The 27,481-nt window shown below is 43.3% G+C and overlaps 1 protein-coding gene across 1 annotated transcript in view; it reads right to left on the bottom strand.

The window, feature by feature from the left end:
* Positions 1 to 840: 840 nt before the first annotated feature.
* ZFP91 (ZFP91 zinc finger protein, atypical E3 ubiquitin ligase) overlaps positions 841 to 27,481 on the bottom strand; it is a 223,232-nt gene continuing 196,591 nt past the window's right edge. The window contains exons 8-12 of the mRNA XM_044298052.1: positions 14,809 to 14,859; positions 3,229 to 3,307; positions 3,006 to 3,120; positions 2,829 to 2,928; positions 841 to 2,742 (exon numbers count right to left, since the gene is read on the bottom strand). Of these exons, the coding sequence (XP_044153987.1) occupies positions 2,337 to 2,742; positions 2,829 to 2,928; positions 3,006 to 3,120; positions 3,229 to 3,307; positions 14,809 to 14,859 (751 nt within the window). The 3' untranslated portion in view covers positions 841 to 2,336. The remainder of the gene's footprint in view (positions 2,743 to 2,828; positions 2,929 to 3,005; positions 3,121 to 3,228; positions 3,308 to 14,808; positions 14,860 to 27,481) is intronic.

Consider the following 27,481-nt stretch of genomic DNA (forward strand, 5'->3'; position numbering starts at 1 on the left):
AGCCAATCACAGAGATTGGCTCTGCAGGGATGGGGGGGCGGAAAAACTCCTCTTGTCCCAAAGTTAAAATGGATACCTGCCAATCAGAGCAGCCACCTTATTCCGGTCACTATGTGATTAGCCACAGTGCCCGGAATATGCTATGACCTACTAGTACATTATGGGTAGAAATGAGCGAATCGACTTTGGATGAAACATCCAAAGTCAATTCGCATAAAACTTTGTTTCAATAAGCAGTATTAGAATGTATTGGCTCAGATGAGCCGAAGTTATTACTTCGCAAAGTTTATCGAGACTTTGCGTAATAACTTCATAAATTGATTTCTACTGTAAAAAAACCTTTTCTCGGGTTCGGTTCCAAGGTACCACTCTTTAGAAGTAAACAGTACAGTACTGAAACAAAGTTTTATGCAAATCGACTTCGGATGTTTCATCCCAAGTCGAATCGCTCATCCTTTGTCATGGGTCTCCGAGGCACTGGAGGCCATGAAGCAATAGTACGTCAAGGGGTTAAACATCTTGCACTGTTTGCAACTACAGCTACTATTTCCACAGTATATAGCAGCTGCGGAAAGCTGCTGTAATAAAAAGTAAGACTGGCCACCCATTGGCTCATTCTCCAGCACCCCTCTGATCTCAGTCTGAGAGGTCTGGAAATTAGTGGGCAATCCCTTTAAAACAAAGATGATTAGAGAGTCAGAGAGTCACTTTAAATGGGTGGATTATGGATACCAGGCCAGCAGTAATAAACTGCTAGTCCTTAATTAGAAAAGGGGCGCTTTTCTAACACAGAGGCGTACATAGTAAGATATTGGGGTTATTGGACAAAGGACACCATCATTTATATTGGTAGGTGCTTTATTAAAAGAAAAAAAAAACATGCACAAACCTTTGCCTGGGTTTTTAAGAAAGCAGAGCAGAATGAATAACAAGTAAAAAATAAAATAAAAAACTTTGCACCTAGCAAGTGAAAACGCAAAACTTTGAGACTGATCATTTGTTTCCTAAAGCTCACATACTTCACCAAACTATGGTGCAAAGTATTTTTTTTTATTGTATTCAATGCATACAGAATACAAAATAGTATGGCATCCAAGAGTAGAAAGCTCCAGCAGCCGGCTTATATCTTCAAGTAGTCAGAAACAGGGGTCACTTTTCTTAAAAGAAAACAACTTCAAAATTTTACAACAGTTTTTTGGCTCTCACAGTGCCCAGGGTTTACCTATATGGGCAAACTGACGTTCACTTTTTATTTTTTTTATATGTACATGAACTTCATTTTTCGGCTAATTTCCACATGCCTGAATTTTAACTCGTAACTCACATCCATTCGAGACAAATATCTGACAATAATGAAAGCAGACACACACCTTCAAATTCAAACGCGTAAAATACTCAAACGAATAAATCAAAAATATTTTTTCTTCAGATTTAAAAAATGAACAGAAAGAGTGGGTTTAAGTGCAAGGTGTGTTGGATGAAGAGGTTGATGAAAATTTCAAAGTGCTGGAAAAATGGTGCAAGGTAATAAACAGCAAAATTAGACTTAACTATCGCAGCAAGGGAACTTGATTACACTGAAGATGGACTGAATGAATATTGTGCAATGTACAGTTTTCTCTCTTTATAAGGGTCCAATGCTTCTGAAATTATAAAGTGACCTTACTAGACAAATAACTGAAACGTAAAGGGTATTTATGGATAAGTGCAAGCAAGCAGATAGGAATTGGATAGAACCAAAAATAACCATCTTAGGCAAACTACCCTCTTTGAATCACTCTAAAGTGCAAAAATGTACTCGTATAAGGGACAAAAATTAACAAGTGAATAAAAGTATGGACAATATGTCATAGAGTACAAAGAGACCGCAAGCAGCGCTCTAAGTAACACTAGCAGCTTTGCTTGGGGGAAAAGGGCTCCATTTTGAGACAGAACAGCTCCTTTTTATTGTTTAAACATAATATATACAGTGAGAGTGCACAGCACAGCACCTGAAAAAGGAAGGTAAGAGGACATGATGGGGTAAAAATAATTAAACAAAAGTAATACAGTGGCAGAAACTAGCAAAGAAAGGATGTAAAGATGCCAAAACAGACAACCGCTAACAACAAAACCAGACAACTTGTAAGATAAAAGGAATAGGGTGAAATCACTAGAGGCAAAACTTTGGGCCCAACATTAGTGTATGCAAATATTACAAAGAGAGGCAGAAAGCGTTAAAAGGATGAGGCAGCCAGCCAGCTGGGGGGGGGGGGGGGGGGGGGGGGAAGGGGGGGGGTAGGGAAAGAAGGCAAGGAAACAGTCTAGGTGCTGTGAATGTAGAGTATTCTACTGCTCTAGGGTCCTGCAGAGTCCGAATCCTCAATAAGAACCTCTGTTGTAGCACCCAGTCCACCTGCTGGTGGGGCAGAGCAAGCAACTAAAACCTTGGAGCCATGAGTAGAGTGAAAGGTTTCTGGGGGTGCAAGTTCGTCTTGCACACTTGAGGCTGTGGTAGCAGAGGACTCTGTCACCAGCAGTTCATTATTGGTGGTGATGAGAGAGCCAGAGTTGGCCGCCAGGGCTTCTGCTATAAGAATCTCAGGATGGCTTTTGGCTTTGTGGGCCACAACACTGTCCTTCTTCTCAAACTTCTTCCCACAGATTCCACAGGAGAACTGGTAGAAAGAGTCAGCATCATGTTTCTTCATGTGCCAATTCAAGGAGGCTTTTTGTCTGCAGGTAAAGCCGCAGAACTCACATCTACAGATGGGGACAGATGAGAGGACAATGAACAGACACAGTCAGAAATCAATGGTGAGGTACAATTAGAGGGTTCAGACACTCACTGTAAGGGTTTTTCTCCTGTGTGGATCATTCTATGTACAGCCAGGTTGTGGGAGCTCTTGAATGCTCGAGCACAGTATTCACAGATATAATCCCGCTGGTCTAATAACAGAAGCAGTATCACAGACATAACTCAGATTATTGGAATTAACCTTATATAAAAGTGAACTTAGATTTACCTGTATGATGCTTTGCATGTCGCATCAGTTGCTTCTGAAGGCGGAAAAGTCTCCCACATGAGGGCTGTGGACATACATATTTCTTCTTTAAAAGGTGCTGATATTTAATGTGGTGCTGTAAAAAAACAAATACTTACTAAACCACAAAGAAGTATCACACATGTTCCATTTTATTCTGTACTCAGCATATCGCAAGTCCTGCTCCCTAGAAGTCTGTACTTACTTGCAAGTATCTAGGGTGTGCCAATACTGTGCCGCATCCCTCCATCTCACAACGTACATACTGCAGAGGTGGCTTCTTCCTAAGAAAAAAAAAAGGAAAATAATTAAATTAATTTGAAATAAAGAAAAAACATCTAAGTGATATATATCTTTGAAGGCAACATATACTCCCGAAGTGTTACATAATAACAGAGGTTCACTTATCAAACTGGTGTAAAGTAGAACTGGCTTAGTTGCCCATGGCAACCAATCATATTCCACCTTTCATTTTGCACAGTTCCTTTAGCAAATAAAAGGATGAATCTGATTGGTTGATATGGGCAACTAAGCCAGTTCTACTTTACACCAGTTTGATGAATGACGCCCATAGTTTGTAAGGATGAGAAAGGACATCCATCCATCTAGTTCACCTTCTCATCCTACAGAACTGATCCAGAGGAAGGCAATAAACCCTAAAACGTAGAATAAAATTTTCCTAATTTTTAAGGGGAAAAATTCCTTCCCGATTCCAATCATGCAATCGGAATAACTCCCTAGATCAATGATTCTTCCCCAGAAACCTAATAACTATAACCTGTAATATTGTTACACTCCAGAAATACATGCAGGCCTATCTTGAACTCTTTTAGTGAGTTCAACGTCACCACCTCCTCAGGCAGAGTCTTGGGGATAAATAGAGGATGGGCGAGATCTCTGTACTGACCCCTGATATATTTATACATAGTTCTTAGTTCTCCCCTCAGTCGTCTTTTTTCTAAAGTTAATAACCCTAATTTAGATAATCTTTTTAGTTACTATAGTTCACCCATTCCAGTTATTACTTTAGTTGCCCTCCTCTGAACCCTCTCCAGCTCTGCTATGTCTGCCTTGTTCACAGGAGCCCAGAACTGTACACAGTACTCCATGTGTGGTCTGACTAATGATTTGTAAAGTGGCAGGACTATGTTCTCATCTCAGGCATCTATGCCCCTTTTGATGCAACCCATTATCTTATTGGCCTTGGCAGCAGCTGCCTGATTCTGGTTTCTACAGCTAAGTTTGCTGTTTACTCAAATTCGTAGTTCCTTTTCCATGTCAGTGTTTTACCATTTACTATGTACTGGTGATATGTATTCTTATTTTATTTATGTTAATCACTTATGTAGAGCTGACAAATTTTGTAGCACCTTACAGATATTGGGGACTTGCTGCCACCAATAGAGCTCACAATCTAAGTTCTCTCAGTAATCTCACTATCAGTAGGTCTTGTGAGGAAAGCTGAATACCCAGAATAAACCAAAGCAAACACGGGGAGAACTTACAAACTCCATGCAGATGTTGTCTTTGGTTAGATTCGAACCTAGGACCCCAGCCATTTGAGGCACCTTAGCCAATGTGCCCTTCCCATCTGCTTAACCTTACATTTATGAGTGGTAAACCCAATTTGCCAGTTCTCTGCCCAAGCCTCCAATCTATAGCAGTATAGCAGTCTACTGACTCTTCTGTGTTAATGACTTTGTCCTCAACAAAGTAATTTTGTCCTTTGTCATCTGCAAAAATGATATTCAACCCCTCTACAGGATCATTAATACTGTATATACAGTATGTGTGTTATACACACACACATACATACACACACACACACACACATACAGGGAGTGCAGAATTATTAGGCAAATGAGTATTTTGACCACATCATCCTCTTTATGCATGTTGTCTTACTCCAAGCTGTATAGGCTCGAAAGCCTACTACCAATTAAGCATATTAGGTGATGTGCATCTCTGTAATGAGAAGGGGTGTGGTCTAATGACATCAACACCCTATATCAGGTGTGCATAATTATTAGGCAACTTCCTTTCCTTTGGCAAAATGGGTCAAAAGAAGGACTTGACAGGCTCAGAAAAGTCAAAAATAGTGAGATATCTTGCAGAGGGATGCAGCACTCTTAGGCTGTGTTCACACGGGCGAGATTTCCGCGCGGGTGCAATGCAGTAGGTGAACGCATTGCACCTGCACTGAATCCTGACCCATTCATTTCAATGGGGCTGTGCACATGAGCGTTTTTTTTTTCATGCATCACTTCTGCAATGCTTTAAAATCGCAGCATGTTCTATATTCTGCGTTTTTCACGCAGCCCTGGCCCCATAGAAGTGAATGGGGCTGCGTTAATAACGCATTGCATCTGCAAGCAAGTGCGGATGCAATGCGTTTTTCACTGATGGTTGCTAGGAGATGTTGTTTGTAAACCTTCAGTTTTTTATCACGCGCGTGAAAAACGCATCAAAACGCATCAAAACGCATTGCACCCGCGGAAAAAACTGAACAACTAAACGCAATTGCAGCCAAAACTGACTGAACTTGCTTGCAAAATGGTGCGAGTTTAACTGAACGCACCCTGAACGCATCCGGACCTAATCTGTCACGCTCGTGTGAACTCAGCCTTAAAATTGCAAAGCTTCTGAAGCGTGATCATCGAACAATCAAGCGTTTCATTCAAAATAGTCAACAGGGTCGCAAGAAGCGTGTGGAAAAACCAAGGTGCAAAATAACTGGCCATGAACTGAGAAAAGTCAAGCGTGCAGCTGCCAAGATGCCACTTGCCACCAGTTTGGCCATATTTCAGAGCTGCAACATCACTGGAGTGCCCAAAAGCACAAGGTGTGCAATACTCAGAGACATGGCCAAGGTAAGAAAGGCTGAAAGACGACCACCACTGAACAAGACACACAAGCTGAAACGTCAAGACTGGGCCAAGAAATATCTCAAGACTGATTTTTCTAAGGTTTTATGGACTGATGAAATGAGAGTGAGTCTTGATGGGCCAGATGGATGGGCCCGTGGCTGGATTGGTAAAGGGCAGAGAGCTCCAGTCCGACTCAGACGCCAGCAAGGAGTACTGGTTTGGGCTGGTATCATCAAAGATGAGCTTGTGGGGCCTTTTCGGGTTGAGGATGGAGTCAAGCTCAACTCCCAGTCCTACTGCCAGTTTCTGGAAGACACCTTCTTCAAGCAGTGGTACAGGAAGAAGTCTGCATCCTTCAAGAAAAACATGATTTTCATGCAGGACAATGCTCCATCACACGCGTCTAAGTACTTCACAGCGTGGCTGGCAAGAAAGGGTATAAAAGAAGAAAATCTAATGACATGGCCTCCTTGTTCACCTGATCTGAACCCCATTGAGAACCTGTGGTCCATCATCAAATGTGAGATTTACAAGGAGGGAAAACAGTACACCTCTCTGAACAGTGTCTGGGAGGCTGTGGTTGCTGCTGCACGCAATGTTGATGGTGAACAGATCAAAACACTGACAGAATCCATGGATGGCAGGCTTTTGAGTGTCCTTGCAAAGAAAGGTGGCTATATTGGTCACTGATTTGTTTTTGTTTTTGAATGTCAGAAATGTATATTTGTGAATGTTGATGTAAGATCCTCACCTGCTTTGCACTCCAGGGGAACCAAGAGGGGTCCTCGTGGAGTTGCGGGACAGGTTATGCGTGTCTCTGATGCACCAGTGCTGACCCCTCTGCGAGCCAGTGCGGAGATGCGTTCGCGTGGACATCGGAGGGGAGGACCGTCGGAGTCCCGGGGACAGAGTGGCCAGGCGAGTGACAAGACGCCGCGGCCAGGGTTGTCTCCGGTGTCTCCTGCGACTTCCGTTTCCGCATCTGGGTACACGCGCTCGCATACTCGCGCTGAGTCAATCATGCGTCCGTGCGTACGCACGAGGGCAGGTTCGCAAAGGGATACACGGTCGCGAGTACGCGCTTCTTATGCACTTCGTCGACCAGTGGCGCATATTATACTGACTCACAAGAGCAAAGTGGATTAGGGAGCCAGCCATGGGTTAATCAACTTGTGATTGCCTTAGGCCTTGTACTCAGGTGCAGGGCAATTTGTTCACCTATGGTAGTGGACACTTGGCACCCTGGGATTGGTCAGCAGGCATTTAAAAGGAGGTCTCTCAGGGTGATCAGTGCCCACTGTTATTTTCCCTCAATCAGTTATAAGTCACAACTCCTAGTGACTGAAGACTGCCAGGAACTTTGTCCTTTACAGCGGACCCGAGATCTGGAGTGACTCGACTGCCAAGTGCACAGCATCATTCAGCACTGGTTGGGACTATTCCTGGAATCTCCTTGCCTGGTTTTTTGTTATTATTCCTTGTTACCAGCAAGTGTCCTGGACGTTTATGTTTCTGGTGAATAAACACCTTTTTGCTTTCATCACTGGTCTGTTTGTTGGTGCCTTGCATTACAGAACAGTGGGCCCAACTAACAGTTGCCATGGACAAGATCCAGCAGCAGCTGAATGAATTAACGGGAGCCATTTAACCTGCTGTTCCAACGACGCCCAAATATACCAGCAGCCGCTGCAGCGCAAATCCAAGAGCAACTGACAACTGTGATGGAGGAGGTTCAGCAGCTTATCCAGGGAGCCTCAGCACTACCCGTCACTATCGCAAGGCATCAAACAGAACCTAAGATCCCTCTGCCTGACCCCTTCACAGGAGAGCGACAGGAGTTCTTAAACTTCAGGGACTCCTGTCTCCTTTATTTCCAGTTACGACCGATGGCTTCTGGCACTCTCAGGCAGAGAATTGGGATTGTAATGTCACTGCTACGTGGAGACCCCCAACGTTGGGCATTTAACTTGCCTCAAGACCATACAGCTTTTTCGTCAGTGGATGCCTTCTTCGAGGCTATGGCTGTGATTTACGATGACCCGGATCATACTCGCACCGCAGAGACCAATCTTGAGCATATTCAACAAGGCCGCCGCCCAGCTGAAGAATACGCTGCAGAATTCAGGCGATGGGCAGCTTTCACCACCTGGGGCGACGCAGCCCTACGCCATCGCTTCCGTTTGGGACTTTCGGATGCGGTCCGGGATCTTCTTTTGGCCTTGCCTACCCCCTTCTCGTTGGAAATGGATATCTCTCAGGCAATCGATGCCGACAGGCGAATCCGTGAGAGGCGAGTGGAACGGTCGTCTCGGTTTTCATCCTCTCGACCACATCCAGGGCCTCTAAAATCGGCCGAAGAGCCAATGGAGGTTGGATCCTCCCATCTCACACAGGCAGAACGAGCTCGTCGCCAACAGAAAGGCCTGTGCCTATTTTGCGGAAAGTCTGGACACCTCGTTAAAACCTGTCCCCTCCTGCCGGCGGGAAACGAATGAACCTAGGGGGCATAGAGGAGACCCCCCTAGGTGCTATTATCCCTCCTCCAGGCCGGGTGATGGTATCCATATCCTTACGGTGGCAAGACAAGGTCCATGAGTTTTCAGCACTAATCGATTCGGGGGCCGCTGGGAATTTTGTGGACTCAACCTTGGTTCGTCGACTTGGCATCCCGTTGATCCAGCCGAAAACCACCATGTCAGTGACCGCGATTGATGGTTCCCCTCTTCAAGATGGTCGTGCAGTGTGGATGACTCCGGGAATACAGGTAACGGTGGGGGCTGATCATCGGGAGACCTTAAGCCTTTTTGTCCTTGACATGCCATCCACTCCCGTGATTTTGGGTCTCCCTTGGTTAAGGCTCCATAATCCAGTAGTGGACTGGCGCTCGGGTCTTATCTGTCAGTGGAGTACGGAATGCCTTACTAAGTGCATTCGTCCCGACCTGTCACTAGCCTCCATGGAAGTATTAAGTACTTTACCACAGCAGTATCATAATTTCCGAGATGTGTTCAGTCCTCAGGGGGCTGATGTATTACCCCCCCACAGGTCGTATGATTGTCCTATAGACCTGTTGCCAGGCACCATGCCACCACAAGGGCATCTTTATAATCTCACTGGGCCTGAGGTTCAGGCTCAGCGGGAGTATATTAAAGAGAACCTTGAGAAGAATTTCATTCGTCCATCCACTTCCCCTGCTGGAGCTGGATTCTTCTTTGTGGAGAAGAAGGATGGAGGCTTGAGACCTTGCATCGATTATCGTGCCCTTAATCGGATTACGGTGAAGAATCGGTATCCACTGCCTCTGATTGATGATCTGTTTTCTCAGGTGGCAGGGGCCCGAGTCTTCACCAAACTCGATTTAAGGGGTGCTTATAATTTAGTTTGCATTAGAGAGGGTGACGAATGGAAGACCGCATTTAATACCAGAGACGGGCATTACGAGTATCTCGTGATGCCTTTCGGTCTCTGTAATGCTCCCGCGGTCTTCCAGGAGTTCATCAACGATGTTCTCAGAGATTTCTTGGATAGATGTGTTGTTGTCTATTTAGATGACATACTAATCTACTCTTCAGATCTGGTCTCTCATCGGAGACACGTGTGTCAGGTTTTCCAGAAGCTGAGGGAGAACCGCCTCTATGCCAAACTTGAGAAGTGTCTGTTTGAGGTGAAGGAGTTGCCTTTCCTGGGGTACATTATCTCAGAAAAGGGATTGGCTATGGACCCATCCAAACTTTCTGCTGTCTTGGATTGGCCTCAACCTAAGGATCTTAAGGGGTTGCAGCGTTTCTTAGGCTTTGCCAACTTCTACTGCAAGTTTATTAAGAATTTTTCTGCGATAGTAGCACCTCTCACCAACCTCACTAAGAAGGGAGCTAATCCTTCTAAGTGGACGAGAGAGGCAGTCAGAGCCTTTGAGACGCTGAAACAGGCCTTTTGCACGGCACCAATTCTTACTCATCCAGACACCTCCAGACCTTTTGTTCTCGAGGTCGATGCCTCAGAGGTTGGTGTAGGGGCAGTTCTCTCACAGTATTCTGGGGACCCCGAGAGGTTACATCCCTGTGCCTTCTTCTCTCGGAAGCTCTCTCCAGCCGAGTGTAATTATGATATCGGCAATAGAGAGCTTCTGGGAGTAAGATTGGCTTTTCAAGAGTGGAGACATTGGCTAGAGGGTGCAGAACATCCCATCACGGTTTACACTGACCACAAAAATTTGGAGTATCTAGAGAGTGCCAAAAGACTCAACTCCCGACAAGCCAGGTGGGCATTGTTTTTCACCCGCTTCAATTTCCACCTCACTTATAAACCAGGTTCCAAAAACGTGAAGGCAGATGCCCTGTCCCGCTGCTTCCCTGAGGCTGCTTCCATCCTGGACTCTGAGCCAGAAACCATTCTCCCAACTAAATGTTTTCTTGCTGCCCTGGGGGCCGCAGAAGTAATGGAGGACTTGTCCTCTCTTCTTGAGCCCTCACAGGCAGAGAGTCCACCTGACAAACCCGAGGGTCGATGGTTCGTACCCATTAACCTTCGATTGGAGGTCATCCGACAGCTTCATGACTCAAAGTCTGCCGGGCATTTGGGTGTTAAAAAAACACTTGCCCTTGTTAAACGTCACGTGTGGTGGCCCAACATGTCCGTGGATGTTAAGGCCTATATCCAGGCATGTACTGTTTGCGCCAGATGTAAACCGTCCCGGTCTGCCCCTTCTGGGACTTTACTCCCACTGCCTATTCCCCAGGCTCCATGGACTCACATTTCCATGGATTTCATCACAGATTTGCCAAGGTCCTCTGGAAGTACGGTAATCTGGGTAGTGGTGGACCGTTTTAGTAAAATGGCCCATTTTATCCCACTCCCTGGATTGCCCTCGGCCAGAGAATTGGCAGATCTGTTCTTGAATCATGTCTTTCGATTACACGGAGCGCCGGATGACATTGTTTCAGACAGAGGAGTGCAATTCATCTCCCGCTTCTGGCGTTCTTTCTGCTCCCGATTAGGTATTTATTTGTCTTTTTCTTCTGGTTTTCACCCAGAGACCAACGGTCAGACGGAAAGGACTAATCAGACCCTGGAGCAATATCTCCGGTGCTTCGTGTCAGACTGCCAGGAGGAATGGGCAGCGTATCTACCCTTTGCGGAGGTGGCTTATAATAACTCTGAGCATGCTTCCACTAAGATGTCTCCGTTCAGGTGTGTGGGGGGCAGGGATCCAAGACTCTCTTCTTTGGCCGGACCCTCCACTGACTCACCGGTGGTGGATCAGTGGTTCAAGGATAGACGTCCCATTTGGTCGTCGGCCCAGCGGAATCTCCGCAGTGCGGTGGCGCAACAGAAGAAATTTGCTGATCGTCATCGCACCGTAGAGGTGGGAGGTGGGAGATCAGGTGTGGGTCTCCACCCGGAACATTCCGCTGCGTCAGCCATCTTCCAAGTTGGGTCCTCGATTCATTGGCCCATACCCGGTGACACAAAAGATCAACCGAGTTACGTACAAGGTTGCTCTTCCACCGTCGATCCGAGGAGTGAACACCTTTCATGTTTCACTTCTCAAATCGGCAGCCGACTCCGCTCCCTTCATTCAGACCCCATCCCCGCTGGAGGTCCAAGGGGTACCGGAGTTCGAAGTGAACAGAATTTTGGATTCTCGTTTTGTCCAAAGGTCTCTTCAATACTTGGTGGACTGGAAGGGTTTTGGTCCAGAGGAGAGATGTTGGATACCTGCTCGCCAGGTGCATGCGGATGAGTTGGTGGCAGCCTTTCACCGGGATAATCCGGGGAAAGCTTGCTTGGAGTCTTCAGAGCCACCTCCTCGAGGGGGGGGGGGGGGGTAATGTAAGATCCTCACCTGCTTTGCACTCCAGGGGAACCAAGAGGGGTCCTCGTGGAGTTGCGGGACAGGTTATGCGTGTCTCTGATGCACCAGCGCTGACCCCTTTGCGAGCCAGTGCGGAGATGCGTTCGCGTGGACATCGGAGGGGAGGACCGTCGGAGTCCCGGGGACAGAGTGGCCAGGCGAGTGACAAGACGCCGCGGCCAGGGTTGTCTCCGGTGTCTCCTGCGACTTCCGTTTCCGCATCTGGGTCCACGCGCTCGCATACTCGCGCTGAGTCAATCATGCGTCCGTGCGTACGCACGAGGGCAGGTTCGCAAAGGGATACACGGTCGCGAGTACGCGCTTCTTATGCACTTCGTCGACCAGTGGCGCATATTATACTGACTCACAAGAGCAAAGTGGATTAGGGAGCCAGCCATGGGTTAATCAACTTGTGATTGCCTTAGGCCTTGTACTCAGGTGCAGGGCAATTTGTTCACCTATGGTAGTGGACACTTGGCACCCTGGGATTGGTCAGCAGGCATTTAAAAGGAGGTCTCTCAGGGTGATCAGTGCCCACTGTTATTTTCCCTCAACCAGGTATAAGTCACAACTCCTAGTGACTGAAGACTGCCAGGAACTTTGTCCTTTACAGCGGACCCAAGATCTGGAGTGACTCGACTGCCAAGTGCACAGCATCATTCAGCACTGGTTGGGACTATTCCTGGAATCTCCTTGCCTGGTTTTTTGTTATTATTCCTTGTTACCAGCAAGTGTCCTGGACGTTTATGTTTCTGGTGAATAAACACCTTTTTGCTTTCATCAGTGGTCTGTTTGTTGGTGCCTTGCATTACAGTTGAGATGTTATATTGGTTTCACTGGTAAAAATAAATAATTGAAATGGGTATATATTTGTTTTTTGTTAAGTTGCCTAATAATTATGCACAGTAATAGTCACCTGCACACACAGATATCCCCCTAAAATAGCTAAAACTAAAAACAAACTAAAAACTACTTCCAAAAATATTCAGCTTTGATATTAATGAGTTTTTTGGGTTCATTGAGAACATGGTTGTTGTTCAATAATAAAATTAATCCTCAAAAATACAACTTGCCTAATAATTCTGCACTCCCTGTACAGTGGGGCAAATAAGTATTCGATACACTGGAGATTTTGCAAGTTTTCCCACCTACAAAAAAAGGAGAGGTCTGTAATTTTTATTGTAGGTACACTTCAACTGTAAGAGACAGAATCCCAAAAATCCAGAAAATCACATTGTATAATTTTTAAAGAATTAATTAGCATTTTATTGCACGAAAAAAGTATTTGATACAATAGAAAAACAGAACTTAATATTTGGTACAGAAACCTTTGTTTGCAATTACAGAGGTCAGACGTTTCCCATAGTTCTTGACCAAGTTTGCACACACTGCAGTAGGGATTTTAGCCCACTCCTACAGATCTTTTAGGTTTGGGGGGGGTGTTGCTGGGCTACATTGAGTTTCATCTCCCTCCAAAGACTTCCGATTCCGAGTTCAGATCTGGAGGCTAGCTAGGCCACTCCAAGGCAGTGAAATGTTTCTCACAAAGCCACTCCTCAGTTTCCCTGGCTATGTGTTTCGGGTCATTTCATGCTGGAAGACCGAGCCACAACCCATCTTCAATGCTCTTACTGAGGTAAGGAGGCTGTTGGCCAAAATCTTGCTATACATGGCCCTATCCATCCTCCCTTCAATACTATGCAGTCGTCCTGTCCCCTTTGCAGAGAAGCACACCCAAACTATGATGTTTCCACCCCCATGCTTCACGGTTGGGACGGTGTTCTTGGGGTCGTACTCATTCTTCTTCCTCCAAACACAGCGAATGGAGTTGATACCAAAAAGTTCTATTTTGGTCTCATTTGACCACATGACCTTCTCCCATGCCTCCTCTGGATCATCCAGATGGTCATTGGCAAACTTTAAATGGGCCTGGACACGTGCTGGCGTGAGCAGGGGGCCCTGCAGGATTTTAATCCATGACAGCGTAATGTGTTACTAAGGGTAATCTTTGAGACTGTGGTCCCAGCTCTCTTCAGGTTATTGACCATGTCCTCCCGTGTCCTGGACTTATTACTGACCTCTCTCAGAATCATCCTTACCCCACGATGAAAGATTTAGCATGGAGCACCAAACCGAGGAAGATTGTTGTGTTTCTAATAACTGCGCCAACAGTTGTTGCCTTCTCACCAAGCTGCATGCCTATTGTCCTATAGTCCATCCCAGCCTTGTGCATGTATAAAAGTTTGTCCCTGGTGTCCTTAGACAGCTATTTGGTCTTGGCCATGGTGGAGAGGTTGGAGTGTGATTCACTGTGTGGACAAGTGTCTTTTATACAGGTAACAAGTTCAAAGAGGTATTACTACAGGTAATGAGTGCAGAGTAGGAGGGCTTCTTAAAGAAAAACTAACAGGTCTGTGAGAGACAGAAATCTTGCTGGTTGGTAGGTGATCAAATACTTATTTCATGCAATAAAATGCTAATTATAAAAAAATCATACAATGTGATTTTCAGGATTTTTTTTATTCAGTCTCTCACAGTTGAAGGAAGAAAAGATCCGTATGGAGGAGTGGGCTAAAATCCCTGCTGCAGTGTGTGCAAACTACAGGAAACGCCTGACCTCTGTAATTGTAAACACAGGTTTTTCTATTGTGTCAAATACTTATTTAATGCAATAACATGCAAATTCATTATTTAAAAATGTGATTTTCTGGATTTCTTTTTTAGATTCTGTCTCTCACAGTTGAAGTGTACCTACGATAAAAATTACAGACCTCTCCATTCTTTGTTAGTTTTTCCCCACTGTATATATATATATATATATATATATATATATAATATAGTAAAGACAATATTGATGAGAATAGGTCCTAATACTAACCCCTGTGGTACTCCACTAGTGACTGTGACCCAATCAGAGTGTTTACCATTAATAACCACCCTCTGTTTTCTATCATTGAGCCAGTTACTTACCCACATACACACATTTTCCCACAGTCAGAGCATTGTTACTTGATGTAGCACTACCTGGAAGTCAGAGACCCCTTTGCTGCAATGACCTACTCACCTTCTCTTTGGTAGTCTTGGACTTTTATCATCTTTGCGCCGACGGCCTCTCCTTTAAAAAGAAGGCAAGAAAAAGGAATATGACGATAGAGCTTGAATAAAAACTGTAGAAGAGTGCACAGTATAAAGGACTGGAGAGCAACCAATAAAAATATTGCTCTTTTTTCACTTAACCTGAATTCCCAAAATTTTAACTAAGTGACTTACAGTAGTTTGTAAGGCTGAAAAAATACATACGTCCACCCAGTTCTGCCTGTTATCCTTCAAAGTTTAAATTCCTACCAATCAGAATAACTCCCTGGATGAAAGACTTTTCTCTAGGATTCTAGTATACCCTGTAATATTATTATACTCCAGAAATACATTCAAGCCCATCTTGAACTCTTTTAGAGATCTCCATCAAGACCTTCTGTAGCAGAGACTGCTCTTACAGTAAAGAATCCTTTCTATGTTGAGGAAGAAACCTTCTTTCCTCTAGATGTAGAGGACTTCCCCTTGTTACAGTCACAGAAGTAGCAGATGAGGTTTCCTGTTCTGTTTTCTGTTTCCTTTCACCTGTTCTGTGCTTATAGTCACACCTGACGTGTGAATGAGGCATAACACTAGAATGGAAAAGGACTTAGGAATTTTAGTGAAAAGCAAATATAAGGTGTTTGGCACCCGGGGTGGGTCTTTTCTATGGCACTCCCCCATACTTTAAAACATTATGCCCCTCACAGTAGTTATGCCCACATTGTTCCCCTTGCAGTAGTTATGCCCTCATTGTGCCCCCTTCAAAGTAGTAATGCTCTCTCTGTGCCCCCTTCACAGTAGTAATGCTCACATTGTGCTCCCTCAGTATTTAAGGGAATGTGTCATTAAAAAATGACCTGCTCTTTAACCCCTTAAAGGACACAGCCTTATTTCATCTTAAGGACCAGGATTTTTTTCAAATCTGACCTGTGTCATTTTATGTAGTGATAACTTTAAAACGCTTTTACTTATCCAGGCCATTGTTTTTTCATCACATATTGTACTTCATAACACTAGTAAAATGGAGTAAAAAAAAAAATGTATTTTTATTTATAAAAAAATATAAAATTTACCAAACTTTTGGAAAAATTAGCAAATTTCCAAGTTTCAATTTCTCTACTTCTATGATACATAGTAATACCTACAAAAATAGATATTCGTTTACATTTCCCATATGTCCCATGTTTGGATCATTTTGGGAATGCCATTTTATTTATTGGGGACGTTACAAAGCTTAGAAGTTTAGATGCAGATTTTCAGTAATTTTCAAAAAAACACTTTTTAGGGACCAGTTCAGGTCTGAAGTCACTTTGTGAGGCTTACATAATAGAAACCACCCAAAAGTGACCCCATTCTAGAAACTACACCCCTCAAGGTATTCCTAACTGATTTTACAAACATCATTAACCCTTTAGGTGTTCCCCAAGAGTTGATGGCAAATGGAGATGAAATGTCAGAATTTCAATTTTTTGCCAAATTTTCCATTTTAATCAATTTTTTCCACTAACAAAGCAAGGGTTAACAGCCAAACAAAACTCTATATTTATTGCCCTGTCTCTGTGGTTTACAGAAACACCGGATATGTGGTCGTACACCACTGTACGGCCACACATCAGGGCGTAGAGGGAAAGGAGCGCCATGTGGTTTTTGGAAGGCAGATTTCGCTGGACTGGTTTATTTACACCATGTCCCATTTGAGGCCCACTGGTGCACCCCTAGAATAGAAACTCCAAAAAAGTGACCCCCTTTTGGAAACTACGGGATAAGGTGGTAGTTTTTTTGGTACTATTTTAGGGTACGTATGATTTTTTGTTGCTCTATATTACACTTTTTGTGAAGCAAAGTAACAAAAAATAGAAATTCTGAAATTTCATCTCCATTTGCCATCGACTCTTGTGGAACACTTAAAGGGTTAACAAAGTTTGTAAAATAAATTTTGAATACCTTGAGGGGGGTGTAGTTTCTTAAATGGGGTCACCTTTTGGAGTTTCTACTCTAGGGGTGCATCAGGGGGGCTTCAAATGGGACATGGTGTCAAAAAACAAGTCCAGCAAAAACTGCCTTCCAAAATCCATATGGCATTCCTTTCCTTCTGCGCCCTGCCGTGTGGCCATACAGCAGTTTACAACCACATATGGGGTGTTTCTGTAAACTAAAAAGAATCAGGGCAATAAATATTGAGTTTTGTTTCGCTGTTAACTCTTGCTTTGTTACGGGAAAAAATTGATTAAAATTGAAAATTTGCCCAAAAATAGTTTTGACACCGTTTACATTTTTTATTATTTCCAACATTCATCTGACATATTAGATCATGTGATATTTTTATAGAGCAGGTTGTTACGGACGCAGGCATACCTAATATGTTTACTTTTTTAAATTTATTTAAGTTTTACACAATAATATCATTTTTGAAACAAAAAAAATCATTTGTAGTGTCTCCATAGTTTGAGAGTCATAGTTTATTTTTATGTTTTGGGCGATTGTCTTAGTTAGAGTCTCATTTTTTGCAGGATGAGATGACTGTTTTAATGGTATGATTTTGGGGTGTGTATACCTTTTTGATCGCTTGCTATTACACTTTTTGTGATGTAAGGTGACAAATTTATGGCTTTTTTTACATCATTTTTATTTTTACGTTGTTCACCTGAGGGGTTAGATCATGTGATTTGTTTATAGGTTGAGCAGGTTCTTGCGGACACGGCAATACCTAATATGTATACCTTTTTTTATTTATTAAGGTTTTACACAATAATATCATTTTTGAAACAAAAAAATTGTTTTAGTGTCTCCATAGTCTGAGAGCCATAGGTTTTTTTTTTTTGTTTTTTTTTGGCCCATTGTCTCATGTAGGGGCTCATTTTTTGCGGGATGAGGCAATGGTTTGAATGGTACTATTTTAGTGTACATACAACTTTTTTGATCACTTATTACTTTTTTGGGGAAGTAAGGTGGGCAAAATGTCAATTTCATCATGTTTTTTTTATGGCGTGCACAGTTATGGACGCGGTGATATATAACATGTGTAGGGAATTTTTACCGCAGGGATCAAAAACTTGCATAAGCGCTACAAACCGCAGGTCTGAATTGACCTGCGGTTTGTAGCGATCGGCAATGCGAGGGAAGGGGTCACAGGACCCCACTAGGCATTGTCACAGGCCGGCCGTGCGGCAGTGATCGGAACTACACAGGACGTATGGGTACGCCCTGTGTCCTTAAGTAACGGGACATCAGGGTGTACCTGTAATTATTAAAACCCCCCACAGGGCGTCTACTTAAGGGGTTAAAACACTTTTTTATGTTTAACATATATTTTTTTTTAATTTTCATATTTTTAATTTTCCATGTCACTTTTTACTGTTATATTTCAACTAAAACCATAAATCCTGCAGTTTTTGCACTGACTAATTAATGGCATTTCTTGATTTGTACACTATGCTGCAGTTAACTTATTATAATCCTGCCTGTAATATCACCTCTGTGTATAGATAAGACAGGATCCACCATTCCCAATAGGCGATGATCAAATGTTATCTATTCTTTCCTTGTACACTCTGCACAGGTCACAGAGCATGTCTAGAAAACTCTCCCATATAAGTCAATAGGGTCCCCTAATGTCCATTGTGTCTATAGCCCAGTCTATGGTGGTTGTCATAAAGCAATTTTTTTTTAATGCTTTGTAAATTATGTTAAGAACAGCTCAGAGAAGATGACAGCCCCTATAATAATGTTCAGGAAACAGAATAAAGAAACTACAATAAAATCAGAAAATAAAAATTGATTTTAAAAAAGGAGATGGGTTACTATCTGATTTTAACTGGCAGATAAAAATGTTGGTGACACATTTCCTTTAATAAAATAAATTAGTCACAGATCGCGCTGCAACACTGTGTGAGAGGAGTGCACAGGCAGTGAAAAGACCGCCAGCTCCCCTGCACTCTGGAAATTAGTGCTTCCATCTGTATTGATGGAAGCGCTCATTGCATCTGGCCCCCCTCCTGACAGCTGGGACCCAGGGCTGACTGCCTAACCCCTCTTCCGGCAGCGCTGCACTAGCTTTTCTGCTGCCTGAGGCGAAAACTGAAATGGCACCACTCTCCCATTTTCAGGACTCATCATCAATATATGATCAGCTGACCAGCTGTTTGAAGAAAAGATGGTGCTTCATTAGCCTGCCTGTCATCTCAGAAGCAAAGTGTAATTACAAGTATATATGTATACTCAATACAGGGAGTACTTGTTATTACACTACATCACTGCAAAGGAAACGACGTGCAGTGTAATGACAAGGAAGCAGTGTATGCATGGAGCGCCACCTCCTCTTCAAACAGCTGATTATTAGGGGTGTCAGTTGTCAGACCCCCGCCGATCTGATATTGATTACTTATCCTGAGGATAGGGCATCAATAGTAAAAAGCAAACCCCTTTAAGGCCTCATGCACACAACCGTATGTATTTTGCGGTCCGTAAAAACGGATCCGCTAAAAATACGGATGAGGTCCGTTTGCATTCCATATTTTGCAGAATGGAACAGCTGGCCCCTAATAGGCCAGCTGTAATGCGGACAATAATAGGACATGTTCTATTTTTTTGCGGAATGGAAATAAGGAAACGGAATGCACACGGAGTAACTTCAGCTTTTTTTGCGGATCCATTGAAATGAATGGTTCCGTATAAGGTCCGCAAAAAATAAAATAAAATGAAATTATTGCATCCTCTGGCAGCAGAGAAGGAAGTAAGACTGTTGCTTAAATGTCAGTCTTTGATAAATGTCCCCTATATATACAGTATCAAATAAGGTCATTGCTAGTCATATCTAGAAATTTAGGACACTAATACTGAGATACTGATACAGAGACTTGTGTGTGTATGTGTGTGTGTATATATATGTGATAAAGTGAGGGGGTTAATTTGGCAAGGGAGATATGTTCCATACTGGGTACTAAGAGGTTAACCCGGATACTGCTCCACCCACAGGTGCAGGCAAATAAAAGCTCCCCTAGAAGCTTGTTGGTTGGAGCAGTGCATGCAGATGGTGTGCTACTGACTCAAAGGACTGTGAACCAGGTGAAACCATATACCTCTAGCGTGGTAAGAACAAAGGGCCAGATTTATCATTACTCTGACAGCTCACTCCACTTTAACATATGGCTAAAGTCCGTTTTAGCCAAGTCAGATTTATGATCGGCCCTTTAAGACTGTAATAAATGTAGTTTGACGGTAGCAGTTTATCCGTCAGTAAGCAGCTTTACAAAAGTCGCACATCTTTACGAAAAAGTCGCATAAGCATGGTCCTCACTGGAGTGAAATTGCGACTTTTTTGCGACTTTTTAAATAGTCCCAATAGTAAATCTGTCTAGAGATTCATTTACATAAGAAAACTGGCGAGCATAGTGCAGAGCAAAAAAAAGTCGCAAAGTTTTGCGCAGTTTAAGCGATTGCGCAAAAATTTGCGACTTTTTCACTCTATTATTCTGACTTGAGCTAATGATAAATCTGGCCCAAAGTCTTCACAAGGTGTGAACTGTGCCTTACTAGCAAAAAGAAAAAGACAGTGTTTTATTTTAGACTTTGTGCTGCAGTAAAGCATATTTCTGTTAACCGTTTGTTACAAGCTAAAGAGAGCTACATTTATGTTTGATAGACTTTAGGTTGGCTGGAAATAAACTACTAGCGTTTGTTTGGTTGAAGAAACCTGGACTGAAAGTGTCTTTGCCGAAGCTAATTCCCCAAACTATTACAAAATTTATATATATAACAGTATATATATATATATATATATATATAGTGATAAGGTGGACAGTGCGGGAAGGTGTGTATGTCCCACTCAGATACCTCAGCTGGGTGGGATAGCTAAAATCTGGGATACAATAGTCTCAGCAGCATGTAGGTTGCTGAGGCAAGGTTGTTTTTGGTATATTCTGGGCTGGATTTTAGTTGGATTGGCAGATAGGACTGGAAGTAAGATCTGCCAATACACACTCTTCCAGGACAGGTGTTGCCTCGGTCCAGAGGTGATCGCAGGTGAGACCTGCTGTACTCAGGCCGACATAAAGCACCTCCCAGTGTGTCAGTGAAGCAGAGTCCTGCTGAGGCTCTGGGTTTGTGGTCTCAGCTAGCAAGGCTGAGGGGCCACAAAGCTAGGGTACAGCCTGAAGTTTGGGGTACGCAGTGACGCCTGCGGAAAAAGGGTCATTGGGTCAAAGTCGGGAGGACTACTGGACCACAATTCCCCAAAATCCCCCTGGAATTGCCACAGCCTGGAGGCTGCTGGATTGATGTTGGCTGAGGAAAGCTGCATATGATGTCTATGTGTGAACTGTGCTCTACGAGTGAGGTAGGGACGTATTTTGTTAAGGTAGTGCCTAGACGGGCAGGAGTTTGTGTTTTAAGTGTTGGCGGTGCAGGAACCTCACCCCACCCAGTGATGTATAACTGGATGATCCAGTATGAGAAAAGTGCCAAAATAAATGCACAGTTTGGACATGAAAATCCGTTGTCTGGCGAGATATCTGTGAGTGTGACCCCCCCTGAAAAGAGACGATCCCTTACAATAATATAAATATAAATATATATATATATATATATATATATATATATGTACACACACACAGTGGATATAAAAAGTCTACACATCCCTGTTAAAATGTTAGGTTTCTGTGATGTAAAAAAAAAAATGAGACAAAGATAAATCAGTTCAGAACTTTTTCCACCTTTATTGTGACTAGAGTTGTTGCGATACCAATTTTTTGATTCGGTTTCGATACCATGAAAAAGTATTGCGATACTCGATACCATTCGATACCACGCGAAAAAAAATAAACAAAAAAAGCCACGTGCATTCCTCATTTTTAAAAATGGCGAATCGCGCAGTTTTTATTTTATTTTTTCTGTTCCGGCATTCACCACCTAGATTTTTTTTAATATATTTTAATAGTTTGGACTTTTCTGACGTGGCGATGTAATATGTTTATTATTTAAATATTTTATATGTGAAATTGGGAAAAGGGGGTGATTTATACTTCATATTTTAGTGTTTTTTGTTTGTTTTTTTTACACTTTTTATTTAATGACTATTTCCCCCTTAGGGGCTAGAACCTGGGATCTTTCATCCCTTTTCCTATTCAGCCTGATAGATCTCTATCAGGGTGAATAGGACTCCACACTGTCCCTGCTGCTCTGTGCACACAGCATCAGGGATGTTACCATGGCAACCAGGGCTTCTGTAGCGTCCTGGCTGCCATGGTAACCGATCGGAGCCCCAGGCTTACACAGCTGGGGCTCCGATCAGAAGCTGCCACTGCACCACCAATGAGGGGGGGGGGGGGAAGAGAGGTCCCTGTGGCCACTGCCACCAATGATTTTAATACTGGGGGGTTGAGAGGGGCCGGCACACTGTGCCACCAATGATTTTAATGGGATGGGTGGGTTGAGGGGGGGGGAGGGGGGGGGCAATGATAACTACCTCTTTATACAGGAGGCGGGTACTGGCAGATCAGCGGCAGTTAACTGCCGCTGATCGCAGCTCCCTGTCAGGGGCAGGGTGCCGGCAATGCGATTCTGCTGCCGGCACCCGCCTCCTGTATGTGTTAAAGACTGACTACTGTATATGAGTCCAGACTTTCACTATCAGGCCACACAGAGCGGCGCCCAGCAATGTCCCAGCACTCACCATTAGTCCTGGGCGCCGCTCCGTTCGCCCGCAGTGCCCCATTACTGTCTCCTCTCCTGCTCCACATGCTGCTGATTACTATCGGAGCGATGGGAGGAGACATCAGATTCACTAGTGGGCGTTCCTTCTCCCTGGCTGTAGCGCTGTCCAATCGCAGCGCAGGGAGAAGGAACGCCTACTAGTGAAGCTGATGTCTCCTCCCATCGCTCCGATAGTAATCAGCAGCATGTGGAGCAGGAGAGGAGACAGTAATGGGGCACTGCAGGCGAACGAAGCGGCGCCCAGGACTAATGGTGAGTGCTGGGGCAACGCTGGGCGCAGCTCTGTGTTGAAATAATCCTATCATTGGTGGCGCAGTGCGCCCGCCCCTCCTCCGCCCCTCTCTTCTCATTGCCGGCGCCGCCCCTCCTCCGCCCCTCGCTTCTCATTGCCGCCCCTCCTCCGCCCCTCTCTTCTCATTGCCGCCCCTCCTCCGCCCCTCGCTTCTCATTGCCGCCCCTCCTCCGCCCCTCGCTTCTCATTGCCGCCCCTCCTCCGCCCCTCGCTTCTCATTGCCGCCCCTCGCTTCTCATTGCCGCCCCTCCTCCGCCCCTCGCTTCTCATTGGTGGCAGCGGCAGCAGCAGCAGCACAGGGGGGAGGGAGGACAGCTTCCTTCTCCCCGTGCTGCTGAGAGAGAACATGAGCGCGCCGATAGCAGCGCGCTCATGTTCAGAGATACTAGACTGCGCAGAAGCGCAGCCCAGTATCGAAAAAACGGAAATCCCGGTATCGTATCGATACCGGGACAAAAGTATCGATTGGGTATCGAAATTTCGATACCCGCAACAACCCTAATTGTGACCTATAAACTGTACAACTCAATTGAAAAAACAAACTAAAATCTTTTATGAGGGAAGAAAAAAAATCTAAAAATAAAATAATATGGTTGCATAAGTGTGCACACCCTTAAACTAATACTTTGTTGAAGCACCTTTTGATTTTATTACAGCACTCAGTCTTTTTGGGTATAAGTCTATCAGCATGGCACATTTTGACTTGGCAAGATTTGCCCACTCTTCTTTGCAAAAACACTCCAAATCTGTCAGATTGCGAGGGCATCTCCTGTGCACAGCCCTCTTCAGATCACCCCACAGATTTTCAATCGGATTCAGGTCTGGGCTCTGGCTGGGCCATTCCAAAACTTAAATCTTCTTCTGGTGGAGCCATTCCTTTGTTGATTTAGATGTATGCTTTGGGTTGTTGTCATGCTGAAAGATGAAGTTCCTCTTCATGTTCATCTTTCTAGCAGAAGCCTGAAAGTTTTGTGCCAATATTGACTGGTATTTGGAACTGGTCATAATTCCCTCTAGCTTAACTAAGGCCCCAGTTCCAGCTGAAATAAAATAGCCCCAAAGCATGATGCTGCCACCACCATGCTTCACTGTGGGTATGGTGTTCTTTTGGTGATGGTGCAGTGTTGTTTTTGCGCCAAACATATCTTTTGGAATGATGGCCAAAAAATTCCACCTTGGTGTCATTAGACCATAACACCTTTTTCCACATGCTTTTGGGAGACTTCAGATATGTTTTTAAAAAATGTAGCCTGGCTTGGATGTTTTTCTTCGTAAGAAAAGGCTTTCGTCTTGCCACTCTAGAATACGGACGATTGTTGTCACATGTACCACACAGCCAGTACTTGCCAGATATTCCTGCAGCTCCTTTAATGTTGCTATAGGCATCTTGGTAGCCTTCCAGACCAGTTTTCTTCTCATGTTTTCATCAATTTTAGAGGGACGTCCAGTTCTTGGTTAATGTCACTGTTGTGCCATATTTTCTCCACTTGATGATGACTGTCTTCACTGTGTTCCATGGTATATCTAATGCCTTGGAAATTCTTTTGTACCCTTCTCCTGACTGATACCTTTTAACAATGAGATCCCTCTGATGTTTTGGAAGCTCTCTATGGACCATGGCTTTTGCAGTGGTAAGAGACTAAGAAAATTTCAGGAAAGACCAACTAGAGCAGCTGAACTTAATTTGGGTTTTATCAAAGGCACTTTAAATGATGGCAGGTGTATGCTGACTCCTATTTAACATGATTTTGAATGTGATTGCTTAATTCTGAACACAGCTACAGCCCCAGTTATAAGAGGGTGTGCACATTTCTGCAACCACTTTATTTTAGCTCTTTTTTTGTTTTCTTCCCTCCACCTAAAATATTTTAATGAGTGGTACAGTTTATAGGTCACATTAAAAGGTGGAAAAAGTTCTGAAATGATTTATCTTTGTCTCATCTTTTTACAGCACAGAAACCTGACATTTTAACAGGGGTGTGTAGACTTTTCATATTGTCGGGCATATTTATATCTTCACATTAAGATCTGACAATATTAGAACCAAAATGGAGATTTACATTACCTTTAAGAGGCCAAACTCTCTATTGGAATGTATATTATTTTAAAAGTTATTGCCAACAGATGTGGTATCTTAGAGAATGTAATGGGTCTCACATAAACTGTCTCAACTATCAGGGTCAAGAGAGGTTATTGCTTAAGACACTAGTATGCAGCGTTATTCCATATAACCACCACTATAAAGTATATTCACGTGTGATTGCATATAATTTAGTATATTTTAACCAATGATATATGTAATGTTTGTATAATCATATCCAGTTATTGATTGTATCCGTATATATATATACAGACGTGGACAAAATTGTTGGTACCCTTTGGTCAATGAAAGAAAAAGTCACAATGGTCACAGAAATAACTTTAATCTGACAAAAGTAATAATAAATTAAAATTCTATAAATGTTAACCAATGAAAGTCAGACATTGTTTTTCAACCATGCTTCAACAGAATTATGTAAAAAAATAAACTCATGAAACAGGCATGGACAAAAATGATGGTACCCCTAACTTAATATTTTGTTGCGCAACCTTTTGAGGCAATCACTGCAATCAAACGCTTCCTGTAACTGTCAATGAGACATCTGCACCTCTCAGCAGGTATTTTGGCCCACTCCTCATGAGCAAACTGCTCCAGTTGTGTCCGGTTTGAAGGGTGCCTTTTCCAGACTGCATGTTTCAGCTCCTTCCAAAGATGCTCAATAGGATTGAGGTCAGGGCTCATAGAAGGCCACTTTAGAATAGTCCAATTTTTTCCTCTTAGCCATTCTTGGGTGTTTTTAGCGGTGTGTTTTGGGTCATTGTCCTGTTGCAAGACCCATGACCTGCGACTGAGACCAAGCTTTCTGACACTGGCTAGTACATTTCTCTCTAGAATTCCTTGATAGTCTTGAGATTTCATTGTACCCTGCACAGATTCAAGACACCCTGTGCCAGACGCAGCAAAGCAGCCCCAGAACATAACAGAGCCTCCTCCATGTTTCACAGTAGGGACAGTGTTCTTTTCTTGATATGCTTCATTTTTTCGTCTGTGAACATACAGCTGATGTGCCTTGGCAAAAACTTCGATTTTTGTCTCATCTGTCCACAGGACATTCTCCCAGAAGCTTTGTGGCTTGTCAACATGTAGTTTGGCATATTCCAGTCTTGCTTTTTTATGATTCGTTTTCAACAATGGTGTCCTCCTTGGTCGTCTCCCATGTAGTCCACTTTGGCTCAAACAACGACGGATGGTGCGATCTGACACTGATGTTCCTTGAGCATGAAGTTCACCTTGAATCTCTTTAGAAGTCTTTCTAGGCTCTTTTGTTACCATTCGGATTATCCGTCTCTTAGATTTGTCATCAATTTTCCTCCTGCGGCCACGTCCAGGGAGGTTGGCTACAGTCCCATGGATCTTAAACTTATGAATAATATGTGCAACTGTACTCACAGGAACATCTAGTTGCTTGGAGATGGTCTTATAGCCTTTACCTTTAACATGCTTGTCTATAATTTTCTTTCTGATCTCTTGAGACAGCTCTTTCCTTTGCTTCCTCTGGTCCATGTCGAGTGTGGTACACACCATATCACCAAACAACACAGTGATTACCTGGAGCCATATATATAGGCCCAATGGCTGATTACAAGGTTGTAGACACCTGTGATGCTAATTAGTGGACACACCTTGAATTAACATGTCCCTTTGGTCACATTATGTTCTGTGTTTTCTAGGGGTACCATCATTTTTGTCCATGCCTGTTTCATGAGTTTATTTTTTTACATAATTCTGTTGAAGCATGGTTGAAAAACAATGTCTGACTTTCATTGGTTAACATTTATAGAATTTTAATTTATTATTACTTTTGTCAGATTAAAGTTATTTCTGTGACCATTGTGACTTTTTCTTTCATTGACCAAAGGGTACCAACAATTTTGTCCACGTCTGTATATATATATATATATATATATATATATTTTATGCTACATAAGTATCAATGAGAATATATTCTATAGAAGCATATAAACTGGTTTTCCACTAAGAGGATATTCTTTTAGAGAAAAACATTGTTATCTTAGATGGCAATTAATCAGTCATTTGAACGGCTAAGATACACAAACCAGGAGAAAACTTTCTGAGGACCATTATACTCTTATCTGCCCCATAAATTCAGGGATTAGGGAAACTTCTAATAGTCAGTCAGTCTGAGTAAAGTGTCAGAAAGAGTCCCTCCTAGTTGATTTAAGTTGGGAGAGGCCAAAGTATAAGTTAGGTAATAAAGCCATATATATATATGTTAATTCCTAAAATTGCTATATGATACAACAGTGCCATCAAGTGGTAGATGGGCAGAAGTTTCTAAGGAATGCAAATTAAATGATATCATCCCCATGATTACCATAAGTCACACCCACCTTATCTAATTGGAAATCCCTAATCCAAGAGGGGATGGGCATAGATAAGGATTAGAATATCTGATCCAGTTTCTGGAGAGGAGGAGAGACTTCAGATTCATTCATCAGCATCACTTCACACGTCAGGAACGTACCACAGGACGGGATAGATCTAAATCTTAGAAAGCTGGGTCCCTTCAAAAAGCTCTTTATCCCAAAGCCAGGGGTA

The sequence above is a fragment of the Bufo gargarizans genome, chromosome 6 (assembly GCF_014858855.1).
Source record: "Bufo gargarizans isolate SCDJY-AF-19 chromosome 6, ASM1485885v1, whole genome shotgun sequence".
In the NCBI taxonomy this organism is placed as follows: Eukaryota; Metazoa; Chordata; class Amphibia; order Anura; family Bufonidae; genus Bufo; species Bufo gargarizans.